This window comes from Narcine bancroftii, chromosome 1 (genome assembly GCF_036971445.1).
Source record: "Narcine bancroftii isolate sNarBan1 chromosome 1, sNarBan1.hap1, whole genome shotgun sequence".
NCBI classification, from domain to species: Eukaryota; Metazoa; Chordata; class Chondrichthyes; order Torpediniformes; family Narcinidae; genus Narcine; species Narcine bancroftii.
The window spans coordinates 380,850,642-380,877,343 of NC_091469.1; the positions used below are offsets into that span (position 1 = coordinate 380,850,642).

Sequence of the window (26,702 nt, forward strand, 5' to 3'; positions counted from 1 at the left end):
TGTATGTTTTAGATATGGACAAGAAGTTGGTACATTTCTTCATTCAAGGTTTGAAATAGGTAATTTATTATAATGAATAAAGGGGGTAAAATTCCCACAGGATCCAATGCTATTTTACTGGGAGATATTAAAATTGAATATTCATCAAGTGAAATTTGTTCAAATTTCTTTGGCAATAGTTAGAAAATGTATTGCTTTCACTTAGATATTGATTTGGGAATGGATAGAAGGCATGCAGAAGTTAGGAGTTGTATGCCACTTGAGAAAATTACATACAATTTAAGAGATAAATAACATATTTTGGAAAATATGGTGCCCATATTTACAAAATGTGGGGATTAATATTTAAATGAATCTCGAACATTCCCTTTCTCTTATAGGTCTCCATAAGATATCAAAAAGTGAAATACTTCTGTTGTGGTTCTCTTGTCCTGTTCTTTTACTTTTTCTCTTTTCTTGTGTTTGTAGGGGGTTTCTATTGTAAACATTTATTTTGTACTTTTAAATAAGGTATATATTAAAAAAAAGTTGGAAATATAGGTGGAGAAATGGCAGAAGGAGTTTAATCTAAACAAAGTGTTGCAGTTTGGAAATGTAAGGGGAATGTTTAGTTAATGGCAGGAGCCTTAAATGTATTGATGTCCAGAGGGATCTGGGGGTCCACGCCCATAGCTCCTTGAAAGTGCAATTCTGGTCACCCCATTACAGCAAGGTTGTGAAAGCTTTGGAAAAGACAGAGGTTTCCCATGATGGTGCCTGGTTTGGTATGAGTTATGAGGAGAGATTGGACAAGCCTGGGTTGTTTTCTCTGAAGCACAGGAGATGAAAGGGAGATCTAGTGCAGGTGAATAAAATTACACCAGCCACTGATAGGGTGGACAGTGAAAATCTTTTCCCCATGATGGAAGTGTCACCCACACTTAAGATTTGGGTTTTTTTCCAGTTGAAGATGCCTGGAACATGCTCTCAGGGGAATTGTTTTCCAGAAATAAAACAGCAACATTGAGCAGTATTTAGACAGGCACAAGGCAGAGAGTGGAAAGATGTAGACAGTGTAAAGATGTAGACAGTGTGTTTAACTTGATATCATTCTCTCAACTACCCAACCCAATCTTAATTTCAGATAAAAAATTGTGTAATGCAAATTAATGGGTCAGCAATCTGTCAATCTCCTCAAATGTGTCAACTAAGAAAAGGTTTCTTCAACTCAAGATGATTGCATCTTGACCACATGAACAGAAGCTCAAAAGCTCTAGTTATTACTGGGCTACGTAAATGTGAGAATTCTCCAAATCACCACATGACTTACTTGGACAGCTCCTGGAACTCCTCATACTCCTGCCTTAAAGAAGACAATTCACTCTGTGCTTGAAGAAGTCGAGCTTTAAGCCTTTGTTGAGAGACTGCTGAGACATTCTCTACTTTCAAAGGGGACAGATACGAAGCCTGAGCTGAGAAGTAAAGAATTTTAGGAGCACCACATTACAATTCAAACAAACACATCGGGTACAAGAGCCAAATTAAGAATGGGAAAATAAACATTTGATATAACTGAATATGAATTTTTTTTAAAATTGCAAATAATTGTTAATAATGTCATTTCTTAATATTTTGATATAATGGGTTTGATTGGGAAGGATGCACACAATTTGAACAATTGTCTTTTCTTATATTCCAGCTTATGTATTGGATTTATACTTGTATTTTTTATTAAACTTAATAAAAATATTTTTAAAAAGAATAATGTCATTTCTGAAATTGTGAACATATTCAGCAAATCGACCTTGCATTTAAATAGTGGTCTACAGAAGATTTTACCTTCAGTATTTTTCTCCAAAGTAGAGGCTTCCAAAAATGCCTTTTCCAGTTCTGCTGTTCTTTGTAAAGTTATTTCCTTCGCATGTTTCACATTTTCCAAGGAATTCAGATATTTGTTTTCTTCTCTTAGAGCACGATTTTCCATTGCATAACTGGCTACCCGAGAGTCTTGTTCAATCTGGGAACACAAATCATCCTAATCTTCTCCAAGGATTTACATGAAACAATGATACACTTTTGTAATGAAAATTTTAAAAACTGCTGAAAAACTGAAATAAACAGCTACTGCTTAAAAACACAAACAGATCAATAAGTATTTGTGCAGAGAGAAACAAGAGCTTCAGGTTGAAGGCAGAATGAGAGAAAAGTGAGTATTACAGAGAAGGTGGACAAAGGACAAAGGAAAAATGCTCTGTGATAGGATAAAGCCAGGTTTGCCCATGGGGTAAACAAAATCGTTGGAGAAATTCAGCAGGTCATGCAACATCTATAGGAAGTAAAAAGTAACCAATGTTTTGGGTCTGAGCCCTTCATCAGGAATCGGGAAAAATTGTTGGATGCCTGAATGAAAAGGTGAATGGAGGAGGGATGAGGAGAGCAAGGAGGAAGGGGGGAGAGGAAGGAGTGAAGCCCAACAGATGGGAAGGTAGAAGAAAAATCAACCAGATGGCATTAATATCAACTTCTCCAATTTCCATTAATCCCCTCATTCCCTTCCCCATCTTCCCTCCAGCTCTTCACCCCCTCTTCCTTCTCCTATCAGAGCTACCCTTTTTAACCCTCTGTCGTCTTCCTCCATCATTTCTAACCTTGCTTTTCTACCCTCTCACCTTAGTCTAGTCTCCTCCCCCCATTCCCATCCCTCCTCCCCCATCATTTTATTCAGGAACCTGCTGTTTTTCCTTATTCCTGACGAAGGGGTCAGGCCCAAAACATTAGTAACTCTATTTCTTTTGGATACAGCGTGACGTGCTGGAGAGACTCAGCAGATGCGTATTGCACTCAACCCAGCATCTGCAGTTTGTCCTGATTAACTGTCTAGGGGCTAAGTTGCACAATTCCTCCTGTTAAAAGGGAACAGGCAAAGGCTGACAACAGAGTCATGTGCTGCAAATACCAGGCCTATGGATCACACAAAATCACCCAAAATCCAGATTGGGGATGACAGACATAGCCAGATCTAATGCCAAGTCAGAGACTGTGAATCACCCAAATTCAGAAGATTTAAAGTCAGAAGATTGAATGAGGTATTGATCCACAAACTTGTGTTGAGTTTTGCTGTAACAGGGCAGAAGTCTGGAGATCGATAGGTCAGAGTGTCAGTTGGATGGAGAATTCAAATGGCAGGCTGCATTACAAATTAAACAGGAAGCTCTGCAAAGAATAGGACAGTATTACTGGGAGATCTTAACTTCCAGTATACTGACTGGGTCATCCATTGTGCAAGGGTCTTGAACAAAGTGAATTTATTAAGCGTGTCCAAGAAAGTTTAACAAATCAAATATATAGAAGGTCCCACTAGAGGGCACAACACTGGGCCTTCTGTGAGAGAACAAGATGGGGCAGAGGGCCCCACTAGAGAGGGCACAACACGACATCCTGTGAGGGAACAAAACAGGGCGAGTGACTGAAGTAACAGTGGGGCAGCACTTTGGTTCCAGTGACAAGAAATTCCATTGATTTTAAAATAGTTATTAAGATGGAACTCGTACACAAGTTAGATCGATGCAAGGTTGATTTTGGAGCAAATTGGCCAGAACTTGATTGAGAGGATGTATGCAAGTAAAGGGATGGATAGCAAGTGGTTTGGCATTAAAGGTGAGATGGCGAGAGTTCAGGCACTGTGTGTTCCTATTGGGTGAAAGGGAAGATGGCTCAGTTTAAGGAACCCTGGCTCAGGAGGAACATTGGGATTCTGGTCACAAAAAGGAGGGATAGGTCAGATGTGAGCTCTATGGCTCAAACACATCCCTCAGTGAGTACAAGAGGTGTAGGTGTACACTTGAGATAGAAATAAGGGCAAAAAGTAGACACAAGATGGATCTGGTAGGCAGGCTGAAGGAAAATCCCAAGAGTTCTACAGGTACATTAAAAGGATAGCCAAGGAGAGAATTTGACAAATTAATGATCAGCAAGGCCATCTTTGTGTGGACCCACAGGAAACAAGTTGAAATTTTGAATAAAATTTCTCATCAGTCATTACTATAGAGAAGATTATGGAAGGCAATGTCTTGGACCATGCAAATACCAATGAGAGGTGCTGGCAGCCTTGGAACTCATCAGTGGACAGATCCCCAGGGCCTGATGAAGTGCATCCTCATACCTTGAGAAAAGAAATGGAGAGGCCCTCGCTGAGATATTTACATCATCTCTGGCCTCAGGTGGAGCCGGAAAACTGGAGGGAGGATGATATTTTGTCATTACTCAATAAGAGAAACAAGGACAAACCAGGCAACCATAGACCAATGGTTGAAAAATTGCTGGAGGGAATTCTCAGGGTCAGAATTTACCAGCATTTCAATAGGCTGGGACTGACGGGAGGTCAAAAGCATAGATTCATACATTTCAGAATGTGTCACGTGAATCTTATTTTTTTTTAAAAAAAGAGCTCAAAAAGATTGATGAGGGCAATGGGCACTGTAGATATGAACTTTAGCAAGGCGTTTGATAAGGTCCCACATGGCAGGTTGCATCACTTGAGAGCCCAGGTGATTCAAACTGGCTTAGTGGAAAGAAGCAGAGGGTGGTAGTAAAGGAATATTTTTCTAATTGGAGGCTTCTGTCCAGTGGGTTAGCACAAGGGTCAGTACTGGGTCGACCATTTACCATCCAAATACTTAATATAGATGACAATATAGTTAACATGATTTGTAAACTTTCAGATAAATTTACAGCAGGATCAAGATCATTAATAAAGGAGTTGTTGTGATGGGAGATTTTAATTTCCCATATTTATTGGCATCTCCCTAAAGCAAGGAGTTTAGATGAAGTGAAGTTTGTTGTGTTCAGGAAGGTTTCTTGACACAATGTGTAGATAAGCCTCCAAGATAAGAGACCGTACTTTATTTGGTATTGGGAAATGAACCTGATGTCAGATCTCTCAGTGGCAGGGTATTTTGGAGATAGAATTATGATAAATATCTTCTTTACGATAGCATTGGAGGGAGATAGGAGCAGACAAGTTGGAAAGTGTTTAATTGGACCAAAGGGAATTATGAGGCAATCAGGCAGGAAATTAGAATCATAAATTGGGAACAGATGTTCTCAATAATAGTATGGAAAATAAACCACATTAACTATGTACCAGCTATTATCCATTCATTAATCCATTACTATGTAAAAATTTACACACACTATGTTATTAAAGTAATAATCCATTGTGTATTTACTACACAAGGCCACAGTAATGAACAAGAAGGCAGCAGGTGGCTGGATATGATGAAACATGTGGTTTCAAACATGATTAGATTAATGGGTGGAGAATAATGAAAATAATTGTGGCAAGCCAAGGGATGACATACTGCTAAGCTATGTGGTTATAAATGATTGGGTGCAGAAATGTGATCAAGTCAGGACTATAATATTTAAAAAAAGGGCAGTGTCTCTTAGGAACAGGAATTTTCAGAGTCCAGGCTTTGATTTGTCTCAGCCTTTACTTGCAAATAAAGGTTATACTTTCCTGAAAAATTCTCCGCATTGTCCGACTTGTTATTAGACTTCATAAACCATGAAAAAATTGGCGCTGTGAGCAAGGTCATAAATAGACTCATCAGAAAAGAGGTGGCTGGTTGAGAGAGCTTCCCAGCCCCTTGGGGATCTTCTCAGAACCAACAGATAAAGAGTGGCCACCCGCAAAAAAGGTAAGCAGTTTTCACTTTAAATTTGGATTGAAATCTGTTGGGAATGGGAGGTCTCCGGGGACACACAAGTGCCAAGCGACAATCAGAGGATCTCTCTGAGCTAAAGAGAAGAATCTGCTAACAAAATGACCTAAAAGAAGGCTCGGAGAATTGATCAGGAAAACTGCACAGTAGGGTGAGTAGTAATAAGGGCCAGAGTTTAATTAAAGGAAAACTTCCACGTGGTGTTGGCAAGTCCTTGTGGATACCGCCCTAGATAAATAGGGGTCTGCACGGATGAGGCATCCTGTGACTACCGCCCTAGGTAAATAGAGGTCTGCAAAGGCAGGATAAGAAAGTCCTTGTGGATACTGCCCTAGGTAAATAAGGGTCTGAACGGACGAGGCATTTTGCAGATACCACCCTTGGTAAATAGGGGTCTGCACGGGCAGAACAGGTAAGCTAGATAAAATTGGGATCAATTGGACAATACAAAACCACAAAGTGTTAGGGAAAAAGTAGAAGTAGCATTGAAAATAACATAGTAACTGCAAAGAGTGGACAGGACAAAAATAAAAGATCACGAATAGACTAATTGATGAAGTGTGCCAAACAAAATAGTGCAATGAATAAAGCAACTGCAGTTGAAATATTAAGCAGAAAGTTCTCAATATCAATCAGGCAGGAAATTGGAAGCAAATTGGGAACAAATGTTCTCAGGGATAGTACAGAAGAAATGTGGCAAATGTTCTGGGGCTATCTGTGTGGAGTTCTGCATAGGTTTGTTTCAATGAGTCAGGGAAGTTATAGTAAGGTACAGAAACCATGGTGTACAAAGGCTGTAATAAATCTAGTCAAGAAGAAAAACTTTCAGAATGTTCAGAGAGTTAGATAATGTTAGAGATCTAGAAGATTATGTGGCTAACAGGAAAGAGCTTAAAAAGGAAATTAGGAGAGCCAGAAGGGCCATGAGAAGGCCTTGGTGTGCAGGATTAAGGAAAACCCCAAGGCATTCTGCAAGAATGTGAAGACCTAGAGGATAAGGGATGAAAGAATAGGACCTACCAAGTGTGACAGTGGGAAATTGTGTATGGAACCAGAGGAAATAGCAGAGTTAGTTAATGAATACTTTACTTCAGTATTCACTATGGAAAAGAATCTTGGTGATTGTAATGATGTCTTGCAGCAGACTGAAAAGCTTGAGCATGTGGAAAATAAAAAAAGATGTGCTGGAGCTTTTGGAAAGCATCAAGTTGGATAAGTCCCCGGGAGCAGATAAGATGTACCCCAGGCTAATGTGGGAGGCAAGGGAGGAAATTGCTGAACCTCTGGCAATGATTTTTGAATCATCAATGGGGACAGAAGAGGTTCTGGAAGATTGCAGATGTTGTTGCTGTATTCAAGAAAGGGAGTAGAGATAGCCCAGAAAATTATGAAACAGTGAGTCTGACTTCAGTGGTTGGTAAGGTGATGGAGAAGATCCTGAGAGGCAGAATTTATGAACATTTGGAGAGGTATAATATGATTAGGAATAGTCAGCATGGCTTTGTCATGGGCAGGTTGTGCCTAATGAGCCTGATTGAATTTTTTGAGGATGTTACTAAAATCATTGTTGAAGGAAGAGCAGTAGATGTAATGTATTAGGATTTCAGCAGGGGATTTGATAAAGTACCCCATGCAAGGCTTATTGAGAAAGTAAGGAGGCAGGATCCAAGGGGACATTGCTTTGTGGATCCAGAACTGGCTTGCCATATTGTTATGTTCTGCATGGAGGTCGGTGTCTAGTGGTGAGCCTCAGGGATCTATTCTGGGACCCTTACGCTTCATGATTTTTATAAATGACCTGAATGAGGAAGTGGAGGGATGAGTTAGTAAGTTTGTTGATGCCACTAAGATTGGGGGCGTTGTGGATAGTGTGGAGGGCTGACAGAGGTTACAGCAGGACACTGATAGGATGCAAAACTGGGCTAAGAAGTGACAGATGGAGATCAACCCAGATAAGTGTGAAATGGTTCATTTTGTTAGGTCAAATGTGATAGCAGAATATAGTATTAATGGTAAGACTCTTGGTAGTGTGAAGGATGAGAGTGACCTCGGGGTCTGAGTCCATAGGATGCTCAAAGCTTCTGCACAGGTTGACTCTGTGGTTAAGGCGGTATTTGCCTTCATTAATTGTGGAATTGAACAGGAGCCGAGAGGTAATGTTGCAGCTATATAGGACCCTGGTTAGACTACTGTGCTCAATTCTGGTCGCCTCACTAAAGAAGGATGTGGAAGCCATAGAAAGGGTGCAGAGTAGATTTACAAAGATTTTGCCTGGATTAGGAAGCCTTATAAAAACCAGTTGAGTGAACAGCCTTTTCTCCTTGGAGCAACAGAGAATGAGAGGTAACCTAATAGAGGTGTACAAAATGATGAGAGGCATAGGCTTTTTTCCAGGGCTGAAACGGTCGCCACAAGAGGACACGGATTTAAGGTGCTGGGGAGTAGGAACAGAGGAGATGTCAGGATAAAGCTTTTTTTAAAAAAAAATATAGGCAGAGAGTGGTGCGTGCATGGCAACAGTGGCGGAGGCAGATACAATAGGGTCTTTTGGATAGGTACATAGAGCTAAGATAAATAGAGGGCTATGGGTAAGCCTAGTAATTTCTAAAGGAGGGACGTGTTTCAGCATAACTTTGTAGGCCATAGGGCCTATATTGTGCTGCAAGTTTTCTGTTTCTATTTGGGTTGGTGAGACAAGGAGTAGCAAATGGATTCAACTCTGACAAGTGTGAGGTGATGCATTTTATAAGTCAAACCAGGCAGGACTCAGGAGAGTGTAGGACAGAGACTTGGAAATAATAGGTGTATTGTTCCCTGAAAGTGGCATCTCTGGTGATTAGGGTGGTGACAAAGGCACTTTGATGCACTTGCCTTCATTGGGTGGGTTGTAGACTACAAAAGTTGGAAATTCGTGATTTAACTGTGCAAGGCAATGAGAGTACTCTGTGCAGTCTGGACACCCAGCTATAGGAAAAATATCAACAAGTTGGAATAGGTGCAGAGCATTTCTCAGGATGTTACTTATTGGGAGAGATTGTGTGATGCCAAATGTAGATTTCCTTGTCCAAGTTGGTAAACTACTAAAAAAAAAGCATTTATAAAGTCTAGCAATTCAATCAAGAACAAATGTGTTGAAGAATTAAGAATTCTATGGATGCCCATGGTTCTACCTGCTCTTTTAAAATTTGGATTTCTTCCTTCAGTTGTATGATCACTGTATCTTTTTCATCAGGAGCCAGGTCAGTGTGGGAACCCTGCATAATCTTTTCCAGATGTGCTATGTTTGTCTCTCTGAATTTCACAATCATCTTGGTTGATTGAATTCTCTTTTCTTTTTTGCCGCACAAATCCTTGAGCTGCCCAACTTTTTCCTTCAGTACCTATAAAACATAATGGAACACAAACCAAACATTAATATTTCCAAGGTTCTGGCCATCTCACAAAAGTGCTCATTAAGTTGGACAGTTAAAGTCAGATGACATGTTAAAATAGCAATGAATTTCAAAAAAATGAAGCTGAATCCTGCATTCAACAAATACAGACATCCCCCACAAGTGATTGAGAACAGGATTCTGTACTAGCTGCATATTGATTCCACTCATTCCAACTACGAGTCAATCAACATAAGCAAACTTGCAGGCATTGAGTTAGAGACCATGCAGTTGTTCTGTTTGGTTTAATCATAGCTTTGCAGCACAGATATGGTCATGTTGCCCACAATAAACTCTGATGTTTATCTATGCTAACCCACTTGTCCACATTAGGACATCCCTATTCCATTTTCCTGTCCAACTACTCAACAAAGTGCCATTTAACAATGCCATTGTATCTGCCTCCAGTAGTTCATCTGACAGTTTGTTTCAAGTATTCACCAACCTATGTATGGGAAAACCTAACCCTCAAAACTTCTTTAAAAAAATCCTCTCCTGCATGGTTAGTGTATAGTTAGCTCAATGCTATTTACAGTGTCAGCGATTCATATTTGAATCAGTCTGTAAGAGTCTGTATGTTCTCCCAGTGACTGCATGGGTTTCCTCCAGATGCTCAATTTTTAGCCCCTCCATGTTCAAAAGGATCAGTAGGTTAATTGGTCACATGAGTCTAATTGGGTAGCACGGGCTCATTGGTAGGAAGGGCCTGTTACTATGCTGAATCTCCAAATTTAAAAAAAATCATTCATATTTGTGTAATAGCTGAGTTTTAGGGACAATTTTTTTGGGTCAAATTTCAGGGTGGGAGTCAACTTTTACACAATTATTACTTTTGACCACAGTTAGTAACTGTGTTGTTCAAGGCATAGAAAGCTCAGATGGGCGGGTAGCCAAGGAGAGGATACATGGAGCTTGAATGGGTGGGCAGCTGGGGTTCATGGTCAGGGGGCATTGGGAGCTCAGATGCGCAGGAAGCCAGAGTGAGGATTTGCGTTCAGGGTCAAAAATGGAGGGGGTAGGGGTAGGAATATACAGAAAATATGCGAGGGGAGGTCGACTTTTACATGGGATCAACTATTACATGAGTATATATGGAAAACACCAAGCCCTCCAGTTCTATGCTCCCCTGCCCTGGAAGGAAAATACACTTTCTTTTATAAACCTACAAGCTCATCTCAGCCTCCAACATTCCAGTGTCAATAAACCCAACCAATTTAATCTTTCCATTTAACTACAAACCTCCATTTTAGGCAATATCTTGATAATGCTCTTTTGCTATCACATCCTTTCAGTAGTGCAGTGATTAGAACCATACTCCATGGCAGTCAACGCCACATCCCAACTCTTGTACTCAATGTCTTGATCTATGAAGGCAAGACATAAAATGCTGCCTTCACACTTCCTGTGTTGCTACTTTCAGTGAGCTCTGGACTTGCACCCCAAGCTCTTTCTGCACATCAATGTTTCTAAGCTCACTGCAACCTTGATTTTCTTAGTGTCCTGCCAGAAATGAACATCTCAAAATACATCTCACACTGTCTGGTTTAAATTCCAATTGTCATCACTCCTCCCATCTTTTAGGTCATCTTTATTCCTTTCTTACATTTAATAAACTTTTTATTATCTGCAACTACCAATTTTCCTTTTGTCAGATTTACTGATCATATCCCTTGCATACCCATTCAACTAAATAATTTATGCCACATACCAAGGACCTGGTACCCCTTGGTGAGTAAACTATTTATACCAATCTACCACTAAACTAAGCTTATCACCAAGTCACTTTTTGGATCCATCTCCACAATGTGCTTTCAATCCCTTGCACTTTAACCTTCTGGCCAGTCTGCCATGCAGGACCTTGTAAAAGCATGAGCAATATCCATATGGACAATGTCTATTACACTGCCTTCAATTTCCTGAATAACCTCAGTAAACGTAGATTTGCAGTCCTGATCTCGCCCTGCATATACACCATGCTGACCATCACTAATCAGCTCCTGTCTTTCCAAATCCTGTCCCTGAGAACAGATTCTGACAACCTAGTTTCTAGGCCTATCACTACTGACCTCTGAATAATGGCCAACATTATCCCAGTCTTCTGGGACCTCACCCATGGCTGAAGACGTGAAAATATTAGTCACAGCCCCAGCAATCTCCTACCTTGCTTTTTGTCGCATCCTGGGATAGATCCTAAGCCCTGCAAATGTATCTACCCTAATGTGCTCAATATTTATAACATTTCTCTCATTCTTGATATTGGTGGCACTCCTGAAAATCAACATACCCTTCCCTGGACACTCCAGCCTCCACATACATATCCTTGGGAAACAGATGAGAAAAAAAGATGGCAAGGGGAAAAAGCACATTGCTAGTGCAACGTTAATACACTCGATTTCCCCCCCCCCCCCCCCCCCAACAAAGGATGTAATCTAACCTGGTTTTGACTTTCACTTTTCTCCCAGAGAAGCATGGCTTGGACAAAGCAGTTCTTCCATTCACCACCACCAGTGACCTGTCCTTTCACAGGCATGGCATCTAACAGGCATAAAAGAATTTTGAATATTCTCTGCACAACGATTTTGAAAAGCATTCTCAATTTGTAGGAAGAAACAAAGTATTCCACCCAGTGGAATTTCTTGAACCCAAAAAGTACAGTACAACTTTGATTATCCAAAATGGTCAGGACCGGGCCTATTTCAGAAAAACAGTTTTACAGAGAACTGGTCGTTCTTTAAAAACAGCACAGTAGCAACAGTAAATCACTTGTAACAGTGTTTAAACAGCAACAAACAACAAGGTAAGGCTTTTTAAATTCTCACCCCCAAAAAAAATTCCCACTGCCAGTCACTGACACAAATTTTAAGCTATCGATCTACAAATCCACCAATTCTTATTTGCTGCAGCCACGTGGGTATAAGTATAACAGCAGACTAATACCTAGTGTCACCGAAAATGTCCTCCCAGAATCACAGCGTGGCTTTTGCGCAAACAGAGGAACTACTGACATGGTCTTTGCCCTCAGACAGCTCCAAGAAAAGTGCAGAGAACAAAACAAAGGACTCTACATCACCTTTGTTGATCTCACCAAAGCCTTTGACACTGTGAGCAGGAAAGGGCTTTGGCAAATACTAGAGCACCTCGGATGCCCCCCAAAGTTCCTCAACATGGTTATCCAACTGCACGAAAACCAACAAGGTCGTGTCAGATACAGCAATGGGCTCTCTGAACCCTTCTTCATTGACAACGGCGTGAAGCAAGGCTGCGTCCGCTTTAGTTGCCCATTCAGAGCCAGCTCTCCAGCGCATGACGTCCTGTTTTGCGGAAACTGCCAAAATGTTTGGCCTGGAAGTCAGCCTGAAGAAAACGGAGGTCCTCCATCAGCCAGCTCCCCACCATGACTACCAGCCCCCCCACATCTCCATCAGGCACACAGAACTCAAAACGGTCAACCAGTTTACCTACCTCAGCTGCACCATTTCATCTGATGCAAGAATCGACAAAGAGATAGACAACAGACTCGCCAAGGCAAATTGCGCCTTTGGAAGACTACACAAAAGAGTCTGGAAAAACAACCACCTGAAGAAACACACAAAGATCAGCGTGTACAGAGCCGTTGTCATACCCACGCTCCTGTTCAGCTCCGAATCATGTGTCCTCTACCGGCATCACCTACAGCTCCTAGAACACTTCCATCAGCGCTATCTCCACTCCATCTTCAACATTCATCGGAATGACTTCATCACCAACATCGAAGTACTTGAGCTGGCAGAGTCCGCAAGCATCGAATCCACGCTGCTGAAGACCCAACTGCGCTGGGTGGGTCACGTCCCCAGAATGGAGGACCATCGCCTTCCCAAGATCGTGTTATATGGCGAGCTCTCCACTGGCCAGCGAGACTAAGGTGCACCAAAGAAGAGATACAAGGACTCTTAAAGAAATCTCTTGGTGCCTGCCACATTGACCACTGCCAGTGAGGGGATATCACCTCCAACCGTGCATCTTGGCGCCTCACAGTTCGATGGGCACTCACTGACAAAAGACAAAGGATGAAAAACCCAACACCCAACCCACCAATTTTCCCTTGCAACCGCTGCATCCGTGCCTGCCTGTCCCGCATCGGACTTGTCAGTCACCAACGAGCCTGCAGCAGTCGTGGACATACCCCTCCATAAATCTTTGTCCACGAAGCCAAGCCAAAGAAGAAATATAAACGACCAGAAATGCAAGATAAACAGATAATAGCAAAGGATAGATAAACAGTTAGCAAAAAAAAGTGATGTTGTAGCCATGTGCTACTCAAAAGAAAGACACACAAGTGCAGTCAGGTTAAGCTCTGTGTTTTATTGGGGGCCTCAGGCCCAACTTTTATACCTCTCACATTCCTGCCATTTCCCTCTTTTTACTGATGCAATGACCCGCCTAACAAAAGTGGGTTTCCCGTGCATGGATACCCTCTTCCATGACAATTCCTTCTTCCCCACGCACTGACCCCATTTGTTGACTGTGCAGCAGGGCCAGTGCCATTTTGGGGTCGCTGCTCCTTAAGCTCCCCTTGCTGTTCATCTGCCGGTTCGCATGCTAAGGCCAGTGCCACTGCATGGTCTGGCTTTTGGGTGCGCTCACCACCTGGAGTGCCAGTTTGATTGCTGCAGAGGCGAGCCACCACATGAACCTTCCCCACCCCACCCCCAAGAACCAGCGGTATTGTCCTTGGTCTTTGCAGGTTTCGGTGGCCTGCCTCCTTTGCGTGGTGGTGGCGTCTCAACTAGGCGCACCAGGTCCAGGTGTGCTGGCTTTAGTCTGTCCGGTGAAAACCTCCATCTTGCCTCCAACCTCCAGCTCAAAAGTGGCTCCATTGTAACAGATTACCCGGAACAGGCGCTCGTAAGGTCTCTGCAGTGGTGGACGATGCAGACCCCTGCATATGAAAACATATTCACAGTCCTGTAGGTCCTTAGGAATGTTGGTCCTCACGTGTCTGCCCCTGGAAGGTGGAGTCGGGGCCAGGTTGCCAACTCTTTCCCTCAGCTTGCGGAAGAGAATTACTGTGTCATCCTGCTGCCTGCCTGGAGACAGTACAAATTCCCCCAGGACCACCAATGGAGCTCCGTAGACAAACTTGGCCAAAGAGGTGTTGAGATCCTCCTTGGGTGCCGTGCGGATACCCAACAGTGCCCATGGTAGCTTGTCCACTCAGTTTGGTCCTTGGAGTCTGGTCATGAGCACAGTCTTGAGGTGCTTATGGAAACGCTCCACCACCCCATTTGACTGTGGGTTGTAGTCTGTTGTGTGGTGCAGCTGTGAGCCCCACAGGCTGGCGAGGACGGACCACAGGCTGGAGGTGAACTGGGCCTCTCTGTCGGATGTTATGTGGGAGGGTAACCTGAACCATGCCACCCAGGATAAGATGAGAGCCCTGGTGCATGAGGTTGTGGAGGTGTCTGCCAGCAAGACTGCTTCCAGCCACCCTGATGAAGTGTTCGAAGTTCTAAGGTGGGGTCTTGGTACAGTGCCTCTGTACCTTGGTTGTTTGGCACTGCATGCATGCCTTCACCCACCTGCTGACCGGTTTTCGCAATCCATGCCACACGTATTTGCTGGCCACCAGCCAGACCATGGCCCTGATGGATAGGTGAGCCAGCCAGTGGATGGAATCGAAAAGCTGCCATCTCCAAGTTGCCGGGACGATAGGTCTGACCTAGCTGGTGGCCACATCGCACAGGAGAGTGGTGTAACCTGTGCTGACTGGGATGTCCTGGAGCTGCAGTTCCAATATGTCGGTCCTGTTCTGCGGCATCTCCTTATCATCTTGCTGCACCTCCGCCAGTGCTACGAAGTCCACTCCCCTTGATAGTGCGTGGATAGGCTGGACAGTGCGTCGGCCACCACATTGATCTTGCCGGATACATGACTTACATCTGTGGTGTATTCCAAGATGCAAGACAGGTGATGCTGTTGATGGGGTGACCAGGGATCCAAGATTTTGGCTAAGGCAAAGGTCAGGGGCTTGTGGTCTGCAAAGGCCATAAAAGATTTGCCCGCGAGGAAATATCTGAAGTGGCAGATGGCCAAGTACGACGCCAGTAGCTTTATGTTGAAAGTGGTGTACTTCAGTTCCGGAGGCCGCAGAAGTTTGCTAAATAAAGCCGGCGGCCGCCAACCTCCTTTAATCTGCTGCTTCAGAACTCCGCCGATTGCCATTCCTGAGTCCTTCACTGTCAAGCCCATTGAAGCATTTGCCCTGAGGTATTGCAGAAGAGCAGCGCCTGCCAGGGCTTCCTTAACCTTCACAAAGACCTCTGCTAACTCCTCGTCCCACGTGATGTCCTTCGCCTCGCCTGCCATCTGGGCAAACAAGGGCCGCATGATCCAGGCAGCAGAGGAGATGAACTTGTGGTAGAAGTTGATCATCCCCACAAACTCCTGTTGTCCCCTAGTTGTCCTGGGCCTGGGAAACTTTCAGATGGCCTGCACTTTGCTGGGTAGTGGTGTGGCTCAGGAAGTTAATGGCCTCCAACTCGAACAGGCATTTGGCTGGGTTGATCATCAGCTCGAACTCACTCAGTCAGGTGCTGAGGTTGCAGAAGCACATTAAGTGCTCTTGTCAGTTCCTGCTCACCATGAGGATGTTGTCTAAGTAGAAGGTGCCGTCCAGCTCTCACTGTATCTATTAGTTGCTGGAAGGTCTGTGAGGCGTTCTTCAACCTGAACAGCATTCGCAAGGAATTTGAACAGCACAAATGGGATGATGCTGGTCTTGGGGGAATATCACCAGGGTGTACCGGGATCTAATGATATCCCCACACGAGGTCCAATTTGGAAAAGATCTTTGCCCCATGCAGGTTAGCTGCAGAGTTCTGGATGTGCGGCACAGGGTAGTGATCTGGTGTTGTGGCCTCGTTGAGCCAATGTTAGTTACCGCATAGTCTCCAACCCCCCCAGTGGCTTTGGGCACTATATTCAGGGGAGACGCCAATGGGCTGCCTGATCGCCGCACAATGCCTCCTTCACCAGCTGGAGCTTCTCCGAGGAGGCGTCTTGCTCGTGCGTGGAGCGACAGGCCCTGGATCAGGATATGGTGCTGTACTCCATGCCAAGGCATCACTGTGATGAATTGGGGGGTGAGCACTGCCAGGAACTCAGCCATGACCTTGGCGTATTTGTCTGTGGATCGCTGCACGGAATCCAGGTGGAGTGCTAGAAGCCTCGTATCTTTGAGGGGGACAATTTGGAAAATCCTGGCATGGTCCAGTCTCCGACCCTTGAGGTCCACGAGCAGGCTAAAGGCGCGCAGGAAATCTCCCCCAAGGGGCAGCTGTTCAACTGCGGCCAGCATGAATACCCACAAGAAAAGGCTACCTCCCACTGCAGTTGGCCCTTGTGGGTACCATAAGTCCAGATCGTGCTGTTGTTGGCAGCCCTTAGTGTGGGGTCCAACTGCCTGTTCCTGGTATCCTGTCCTGATGGGGGCAGGAAGCTGACCTCTGCTCCTGTATCTACAAGGAAACGTCATCTGGACTGGTGGCCCCAAATGTGCAGGAGACTTGTTGGCCAGCCATCTTGGCCATTAGTGATGGCTCACCCCGGCGTTTCCCTGAAATGTGCATGGCAGCCTGCACCAATAGGCCCCGGAACCCCATCTCTGGTGGTAGAAGCACCAATGGTCATTGGGATCGCCTCCTCTGTGGGGCTGCTGTTCCTTCAGCAGGTCTGCATGGGTCTGGTTGCAGGGTTTAGCATCGAGCCCCACGGATGCCAAGCACTCTCTTTTCTGTTTCCATAGAATGTCCTCTCATGCTGCAACTTTCTTGGGGGGGTGGGGGAAAAGGTAGTACTGGGTGGACTCTCCTGTGATCTGCCGGATTTAAAATTGTGCTTCAGCCTGATCAAACCACACACATGGCTGATTTGTCCAGAAGGTCTGCAGCTTGAGGGTGACTGCGTGGACTGCTGCCAGCTCGCTCAGCGTTGGGTGTAGATGCTGTCTAAACCATCGGGGTTACCAATTGTAGATGCACGCTACTTGAAAGACACACACGAGTATAGTCAGGTTAAGCTCAGTATTTTACTGGGGGCTCAGACCCAATATTTTACCTCTCGCATTCCTTTTTACTGACGCAACAACCCTCCTAACAAAAGTGGGTTTCCCGCACACGGGTACCCTCTTACACTGTCCCTATCCGTTGGCTGTGCAGCGGGGTCAATGCCCTTGCCATCTGTCTGCCGGTTTGTTTACTAGGGTCAGTGCCACTGTGCTGTCTGCTGGCTTTTAGGTACACTCGCCGCCAGGAGAGCAGGTTTGATCACTGCAGTGGCAGGCCGCCAAAATGTTTCAACTGTGCAGACAGATCCGCATGATTTGTGGTTAAGGTTAGGATTTGGTTTGAGAGCCTGAAAGATGTTGGATAAAAAATGTTCTTAAATCTCGAGGTGCTTCTGTACACAAAAGTGCTGGAGGAACTCACCAGATCATGCAGCAGCCTTGGACAGCAATAGGCAGCTGACATTTCTGTCCTCAGCCCTTCTTCAGGGAAGCCAAAGATTGAACAGATGCCAAATAAGGTGGCTGAGGAGCACAGGTTTACAGATGATAGATGAATGCCAGTGGAAGGAGGAAGGTAAGAAACTGACAGGTGATGGGGGAGAAAGCAGAGGGCTGAGAAAGATGCTCTCTGATAGGAAGAATGAAGGTGCAGGTGATGAGCAGGAGAAAGTGGAAAGGAAAGAAATCACAAGAATGAGGGAAAACAAAGGAAGGCAGAAAAAGAGAAAGGGGGAGGTTACTGAAAATTGAAGATTGATACTAGTGCTGTCTAGTTGGTAACTGCCAAGACAAGGTGTTCCTCCAATTTACATATGGCCTCTGGCAGCACATGAGCCCCTGGACAGGTATGTTAGCATGGCATTGGTGTGCAGAATTTAAATGGTTGGCCACTGTTAGGTCCTTGTTGTTGCAGCTGATAGAGTGAAGGTGCTTAACAAATCAATCTCCCTGCCTTCGTCCAGTCTCTCTGACGAAGAGGAGGACACAATGGGAGCACCGGATGCAGCAGATTCACTTGGAATCTGTGTTGCCTCACTTGGAAGAAGTGTTTTGGGCCTAAAATAGTGATGAGAGAGAAGGTGTGGGTACGTATACCACTTCTTGCAATCACAGGGGTAGGTACAGAGGGGGCAATTGGGAAGAGTAGATGAAAGAATCTTGGAGGAAGCAATCCTACAGAAAATGGATTGGGACAGAAGACGTATCTTATGGGATCTCATTGTAGGTAGAAGAAATTGCAGAGAATGTGCTGGAGGCAGAGGATGGTGGGATTGTTGGTAAGGACGAGAAGATACCTATCCTTATTACATTAGGGGGAGAGAGGGCCAAGGCACATGTGTGGGAAATAGAGATGCAGATAAGGACCAAATTAATGGCACAAGAGAGAAGCCACGTTTTCTGAAGCAGGTCATCTTGGATGTCCTGGAATAGAGGGCTTCACCTGGGAGCAGATGTGATGAAGATGGTGGAATTGAAAAAAAGGAATAGAATCCTTACAGGAGACAGTGTAGGAAGAGATGTAATTAGGGTAAATGTTAGAATCAGGTTTGTAAAAGATGCCAGGATATACCTTATCTCCTGAGTTGGAGACAGAAATCGAGAAAGCAGAGAGAGATACTGGAGATGGACCAAACAAATTTGAAGAAAGGGTGGAAATTGGCAGCAAAGTTAAAAGTTGATGAGCTTGCCATGGGTGCAGGAGGCAGCATCAATGTAGTCATCGATATAGCAGAGGAAGAGTTGTAGAGCATTTAAAGAGACAGGCATAGCTGGGGCACATACAAAAACCCATGGCTGCCCCTTCGAAATGGAGAAGTGGAATGAACCGAAGGAGAGGTTAAGGTGTTGCATGATGGAGGGGGATGGCGGCACTGGAGCAGCACGTTAACCAGAGGGGGTTGTTTGGGTCTGTGATCCACAAAGAAACATAGACCCTTGAGGCCTTCCTTATGGAGCAAATTTAAAACTCTTCTTAACCACAGCCATGGTGAAAATTAGGTGGTCAAACCTAGGGAACTGAAAGCTGTTGAAGTGATGGAGGGCATGTGAGGTACCTTGATTGTAGGTGCAAAAGGACTGGACCAAGGGGACAAGATGGAATTGAGGTTGGAGCTTCCAATTCAGTAGGGCAGGAGCACTCGGAGACAATCTCCTGTCTGAAGGGAGCAAGTAACAAAATTCATGAGAACTCTCTATGAAGTTGGATGCCTGAGCAACACCTAAAATGCTTTCATTGAACAAGAGGTCAGTTCTCATGACAGTTCCACTCTCTCCGGTCTTCATTTCTGAACCCATTTGTTTCCAAACCACTCAGTATACTTTCCACAGTACATCTGCAGAAGTTTGTTCGAGTATTCAATGACATGCCAAATTTTCTCAGATCTACTGGAAAGAGGCATTTTTGTGCCTACAAATTGGTTGCTTTAGGGCGGGGGGGGGGGGGGGGAGGGCAATTAGTTTTCCCAAGGGGTACAGAAAATATTGTGGAGGGCCGGACCAATAGGCGGAACTAAATTATGCTTAATATTAATTCTAAAAGCAGTAAATTGCATCGTTTTAACAAGATGCGACTGGTAAGAGTAAATGTGATGATTGAGCAATGGAAAATAAGCTCAGGAAAAACATCATTTATTCAATCAAAATTACCCAAAGCAATTGTAAACAAAATGTGCATGTTCAGAAATGTACCATATTTGAAAGATCAGCATTAAGTCAGTTTTATACAAATTGTCATTACCATTTTGCTTGTAGTCCAACCACCTAATTTGCTGTTTTTCAGGTTTTTTTTTGTTCAGTGAGAGAAATCTAGTCTCTGTTGGGCTTGAACAAGTGCACCAAAGTCAGGGTGAATGTCTGAGGTGGATAGGCGGACAGCTGACATATGATCATCAGTGAGAGAGGATCTACACCTGGATTTGTTAAACTTCATCACTGAGAATGTTTGTTCACATATGTAGATAGATCCAAAGAGAACCAACATCTTCTGAGCATGCCTCCTCATGTGTGGAAAGTTCTCCTCCTTGAGTGAAGAGTAAAAATCTAGCAGTGATACTGACTTAAAGTGCTCTGCCAGTATCATATCACATTGCAAGTCAACGAGCTCCATCTAAACATCACTGGGTGCATTATCCACACAGCAGGTAAAGGGAGAGGAAATCATGTGCATTTCACCCTCAACTGTTTTGAAGTCTTCAAATCATCTTGAAAACTCACCATGGAGTGCTCCTAACATGGGTGAGTACCTGCAGAGGTGATCAGCTGATGGTATGACTTCTTTCAGGGTTTGCATGAGAGTGAGAGTGTTGCTCTCCAGTTGGCTTGAAAGAAAATGCAACTTTCTCATGAAAGTCTTCAAGCTGTACATTTCATGAACAAAAAGGCCCCTATGTTGCAGTTTGGTATTTAGTGCATTCATCAGTGCAGTCACATCAACAGCAAATTGCCATCCAGTTCCCACCTGAGAACTCTGGTATGTCTTTGCCTTTCTTCTCACAAAACTCTTGAATCTCTATTTTCAAGTCCCAAACTCTTTTCAGCACTTTGCCCAGGCTGAACCATCTTACAGTTGTGTGGTAGCCTATGTCACCATGTTCAATCTCATGCTCCTCCATGAGTGCAACAAACTGTCTGTGATTTAATGCTCATGCCCCGATGAAGTGTTTTAGTTACATCAATAACATGGTTAAGTTTTAGCACTGACTTACACAACACATTCTGGTGTATGATACAATGCAACAATACCAATTTCAGTTCTGGGTTGATTTCAGTAATTTTATCTTGCATCCGTTTCAAAAGTCCAATGTTTTTCTCCGTTAGATTCAACACCTGCCAGTCTGTCCTATTTCAGTCCCAGCTTGTCCAGGTATGCATTTACCTCCGTGAACAAATCTCTCCCCATCGTCATCCCTTTCATTGACCGCATTGCTGCCAGATTCTCCATAATCTTAAAGTCCTTTGTAATCCAACGGACTAAGACAAGTAACTGGGCTGTGTCACAGACATCACAAGTCTCATCCAAAGCCAAGGAGAAAAAAAAAATCAATATTATCCACTATTTTTGCAGCGGAAGCCCCAGATTTCCTGCGATGTCCTCAACCCTTCTCATCGCGGTTTGTCTGGAGAGGGGCACATTCTTGAATGTTTCTTTTTTCTCGGGGCATATTAGCACTGCAGAGTCCACCAAACACTCTTTGATGAACTCCCCCTCAGAGAATGACTTACTGTTTTTAGCGTTTTTGTAGAGTATCACAAAGCTGGTCTTGGCTGCTGCATCGCTGGATGTATGAAGCTTGGTAAACATCAGTCAGGTTTTTGTATTTCTCCACGTTTAGTCTTGTAATGGTGATTCAAATTGTAGTCCTTAAACACGGCGATCTGCTCTCCACAAACTAAACACACGGCTTTACCTCTGACTTCAGTAAATAAGTACTTCGTAGTTCATGTTTTGTTAAAAACTGCATTCTGCATCAATCTTTCTTTTTTTTTTAAAGCATGAGTGGACATTTTTGTGGGTTAACACTCAAACAGTAAAGGTAAAGGTGTGCACACGCACAGATTTATATACCTAGGCTACTACATATGTACACGTGCGTAGCCTACGAACATACGTATCTTGCGCAAAAAAGACACCTTCAAAATAAAACCAATGCAGTTTTAATCCACGCATGGGGTAAACTTATTTAAGTTTTATTTTCTAATTTCCGATTAACCTTACGCGGGCCGGTCAAGGACAGCCAAAGGGCCGGATATGGGCGGGGGCTGTACATTGCCCAGGTCTGGACAAGAGGACATGAGTTAAGAATTAAGGGGCAGAGGTTTAGAGGTAACATGAGGGGGAACTTCTTTACTCAGAGAGTGGTAGCCGTGTGGAATGATCTTCCGGGAGAAATAGTGGCGGCGGAGTCAATTGTATTATTTAAGAAAAGGTTGGACAGGTATATGGATGAGAAGATGGAGGGTTATGGGTATTGTGCAGGGAGGTGGGACTAGAAAGGGGTGTTTGGTTCGGTGCGGACTAGCAGGGCCTAATGGCCTGTTTCCGTGCTGTAATTGTTATGTAAAAAAAAAGGGTGCTGGTTCCAGATGTTCTCAGATAAGCAGACTCCCCGGAGCTTGCAGCTACTAACCCTCTCCACCTCTACCCAATTGTTATATGTGGATTGTGGAGGATCACATGACCTCCAGCTGGGACCTTGTCGGAAGCTGCATCACATGACAATCAAGGTTGAACTCCTATGTGCAACAGTTATCTTCTCCCTCCCTCTGCCTCAGTCAAAGCCATGAACATCACTCCACACCAGTTAACTACTATGTATAAATCGCTGGAGGAGTCATGCGCAAGGTGTGTATTACACTTAACTCAACCATAGTACTACAATAGATCAGTGCTTGCATGGAGCCACACATTCGTTGGTACAGGGAATCAGGAGCATGTTTGAAAGTACCTGTCTGTGACATACTCATCCAGGGTCCCATGGAGGAGACAGTGGCACGTGTATTTAATTGCCTTGTCTCTGGACTGTGTGCCTGTGGCTTGGTGACCAAACAAGAAAAAATACAAGTTCCTCTTCCTGGGAATTCAGTGGCACTAAGGCCAGAGGGATATCCTGGAGGTGGTGTGTAACAAAATACTAAACACAGCAGTGCCCACCAACAAGGCTGAAACCCAGAGTTTCTTTGGCCTTTTTGGCTACTGGTGGCAGCACACCCCACACCTTCCCATGCTGCTGCACATGCTGTATGTTCTCTCCAGGAAGACCACATTTCATTGGGGCACTGAGCAGCGGCTAGCTTTTGACACAATGAAACAGGTGAGGAGCAGGCACTGCCTCTAGTCTCCTGACAGACTGGAGTCCCCTTCAAACTCCTGTTCTCAGCCACTTTAACAGCCGAGTGGAGTCTCTAGCAGAAAGTTAATGGTCGCGGAGTTCCACTCGATTTCTGGACAAGGACCCTCTCCAAGCCCACCTACCGCTGCATCCCTTTTGAACGTCAGGTCTTGTTTGTGCTATTTGGGGCTCCTTATCACGGAGCGTGGCGTCACCTGCCCATTAGGTGGTGGATTAAATCTTCTGATGCCACCCACAGAGGGTCACATGCAGCATTCCTCCATTGTTAAATGGAGACGGTACATTGCTGAACGAGCAGAGACAGGGCCAGAGGGAGTCAGCAGGCTGCACAAATGAGTCATGCCCCAATCTAAGAGTCACCATCCCCTTCATGAGATCCATCCCTCTCCTATATCCTGGGGTCAGCCATTCCACTCCCTCTCCAAAGAGCAACAACAGCAAACATGGTTCACTGAAGGCTCCAGAAAATGGAAAAATGGGAAGCAGCTATGATGAGCAGTGGCATTACACCCAGGCAGTGGTAAAGCTTTAACTCAGGAAGGGAGATCCAGCCAGCTTGTGGAGCTGGCTGCGGTTACATTCAGGGAAACGATGGGCCCCACTCGTATTTATACTCACTCGAGGGCTGTAGCTAATGCAATGGTGAATCTGGTTGGCATGATGGCATGAAACAGAGTGGGAGATCCACAATTGCCCACTGTGGGTCCAGCAGCACTGGAGGTACATCTGGGAGCAGGCTGGGCAGAGGGCACTCACAATCCACCATGTGGATGTCCACACCAACAGGGCCACAGCAGAGACTATACACCATGCCGACATGGACCATGCAGCACAAATCTGCACAGCCTCCACCTGATCTGATGTCTTGGAAAGTTTGGGCCCACAGGAAGAGTGGTCATCTGGGGTCCAATGGCATGCGACGGCAGGCAAAGGGCTTGGGGGTGTCTTTAACACAGGATCAGGCACAGACAGTAGTAGATAATTGCCCCCCATGCCAGCAAGTTAAACTGCAGGGCTGGCTGATAGGTACACCAGGGCACATTTGGCATGGCACAACAACTGGCCAAGTCTGGCAAATAGACTGTTGGTCCTCTCCTACATCAAAAAGACCTTTATATTTACTATGGTGGAAACCTACTCCGGTATCCTGATGGAGGTATCCTGCGAGTAGGCCAACCAGGACACCACCATTTGGGGAATAAAATAACTCTCCTCCATTTATGGAGCCTCATGGGAGATGCAGTCTGAACAAGGGTCATATTTCATGGGATCTAAGGTACAAAATCTGGCAGCAGAGGCTGGTATCTCCTGGCTGTTGCACATCCCCTACCACCCATAGGCTTCATGGCTCAACGAGTGGATGAATGGTCTCCTCAAACAAAAGCTGCACATGCTGACTCACCTTGGTCTTGGTGACATCGAGAGCAAGATTGGTGTTCTGACACCACCCAACCAGATTTTCAATCTCCAGCTTGTATTCTGACTCATTTGGCTAACTGTGGTAAAATAGTGACATGACTAGCTGTGTTCAAACTTGGCTATGCAGTCGCAAGTGCACAGGCAGAAGAGCAGCCTTAGATGACCATCTTGATGATCAGTGACTGATTTAGGTCTGCTGATGCAGAATATAAGGATGGACAGAATCCTAGACTCCAGAATTTGATGATTAATTTTGCAAGTATGATGGTGCTGAATGCCAAGCTGGAGGCAATAAACAACAGTCTGACATGGGTGTTTCTGTGGTCCAGGTGATCCAACATAGAGTGGAAGGCCAGCAAGATGACATCCACCAATGACTTGTTGTGACAACAAGCAAATTGAAGTGGGTCCAGGTCTTCACAGACAAGAACTTGCTTTGTGTCCCACCTCAGTTGTTCCAGTTGCTCAATGAATCATGCTGATAATTGAAATCACTCCTCATGTTGTTTTATTTCCATTTTCTGCACTGCTTCAGTTTCTGCTTTTATAATGGAGTCTAAAATTGGGCACAATACTGGAAGCATGGCATAAACAGGTTAGACAAGTCTTCTAACTTCCAACTGTTTCTCCAGAGATGCATTCTTTGCACTTTATAAGGTTGTTGATTATACAGTTATTTACACTGATGTATAACCCAACACCCAACCCCAACCAACCAATTTTCCCCTGCAACCGCGTCTGCCTGTCCCGCATCGGACTTGTCAGCCACAAACGAGCCTGCAGCTGATGTGGACATTTAACCCCTCCATAAATCTTCATCCGCGAAGCCAAGCCAAAGGTATAACTCAAGCTTTAATCCTCTTTATGTAGGACTTAAACCCCCTACTTTTCAAAGACCCTGATGGTAGTCTCCGCCCTATGAAAATACATCACATGACAAACACAACATTGCACTTCATTGCTACTTACAAAAATTAAGGTGAACAAGATGATTCCAGAAACAACTTTCTTTCACCTGGAGGGTGAAGCTTGGAATACAGTGGCCAAGAGGGTAAAGGCAAAGAATTTCACAACTTTATCCGCAACCAGACAAGCACTTGAGTGGCCACAATGGAAGACGACCACAAAACAAGCGCTGGTAAACAGGATGACTATAGATGGGCACACAACAGTCAGTGTGAAGTAGATGGGCCACAGAGTTCAATTTTCTGCTGCATGACTGTTGGAATTTGTCGCTGTTTTGATCACTTCCCTCATTTTGACGATGTACTCATACCAGATATCAATTATTTCAAGGTTTTTGACCAGCTGTCTTACCTCTCCTCGCCTCTACTTCCTGGATTATTTGTCCTTTTGACTGCTCAGAGAGTTGTTCTTTCAACTTCTTGATTTCAGCTTGGAGTTGGAGAATATTGCCTTGAGTATCTTCATTGACTATAGCCTAGAAACAAAAAAGTAAACAAATATTTGTAGATTGATGGCAACTGAGTAATAATCACAACAGGGCAACAATTTTAAAGTGTGCTGAGAAGAATATTGAAGGAAATTATTTATTTGAAGACAGCATTGACACACTTAATTTCTGATCAATTTAAATCAGACTACCCAGATATTAATTAATACAAAATAAAACACATCTATTTTTGGAAAAAAAGCACATTTTTTTCCTGGCCTCTCCAGACCCTATTTTTGGAAGTGTTGAAGGTCTTGGATGACCATGATTTAATGGTGATTGTCAATGAATACTGCAGGATCAATGCTGTTACAGTATGTTGAAATCAGCCAAAAACAGGACTTTAAAAAAAAAATCAAATAATATTTTCTGATTTCTATAGAAAAATTGCACTGCAACCCAATTACTAGCTCAATCACAATCAAAGGTGGTGGTTGGGGAAGAAGAGATTTACCCAAAACGTTATGCACACATACAGGATGGCGGGTGTATGGAACAGGCTGCCACAGATAGTGGCTGAGCCACATACTATTGCAATGTTTAAGAATCATTTGGATAAATATATGGATAGGTTTAGAACAGTGGTTTTCAAACTTTTTCTTTTCACTCACATACCACTTTAAGTAAACCCTATGCCAGAGGTGCTCTGCGATTAGTAAGGGATTGCTTAAGGTGGAAAGAACAAATTTGAAAGCCACTGTTTTAATTGTAACTAATTGACTCATTATGTGCACGGTTTCATAACTCCAAAGGAAATAGGCCAATGACAATTTTTCTCAAGCAAAATATTTCAGTAACAATTGG

General features: G+C 44.2%; 1 protein-coding gene and 1 pseudogene across 1 annotated transcript in view; both read right to left on the reverse strand.

The window, feature by feature from the left end:
• Nucleotides 1–26,702, reverse strand: part of kif15 (kinesin family member 15) — a 158,928-nt gene that overhangs the window by 106,582 nt on the left and 25,644 nt on the right. The window contains exons 11-15 of the mRNA XM_069913478.1: nt 25,763–25,886; nt 11,568–11,668; nt 8,873–9,082; nt 1,819–1,996; nt 1,310–1,451 (exon numbers count right to left, since the gene is read on the reverse strand). Of these exons, the coding sequence (XP_069769579.1) occupies nt 1,310–1,451; nt 1,819–1,996; nt 8,873–9,082; nt 11,568–11,668; nt 25,763–25,886 (755 nt within the window). The remainder of the gene's footprint in view (nt 1–1,309; nt 1,452–1,818; nt 1,997–8,872; nt 9,083–11,567; nt 11,669–25,762; nt 25,887–26,702) is intronic.
• LOC138754176 (general transcription factor II-I repeat domain-containing protein 2B-like) lies at nt 15,691–24,445 on the reverse strand (annotated as a pseudogene).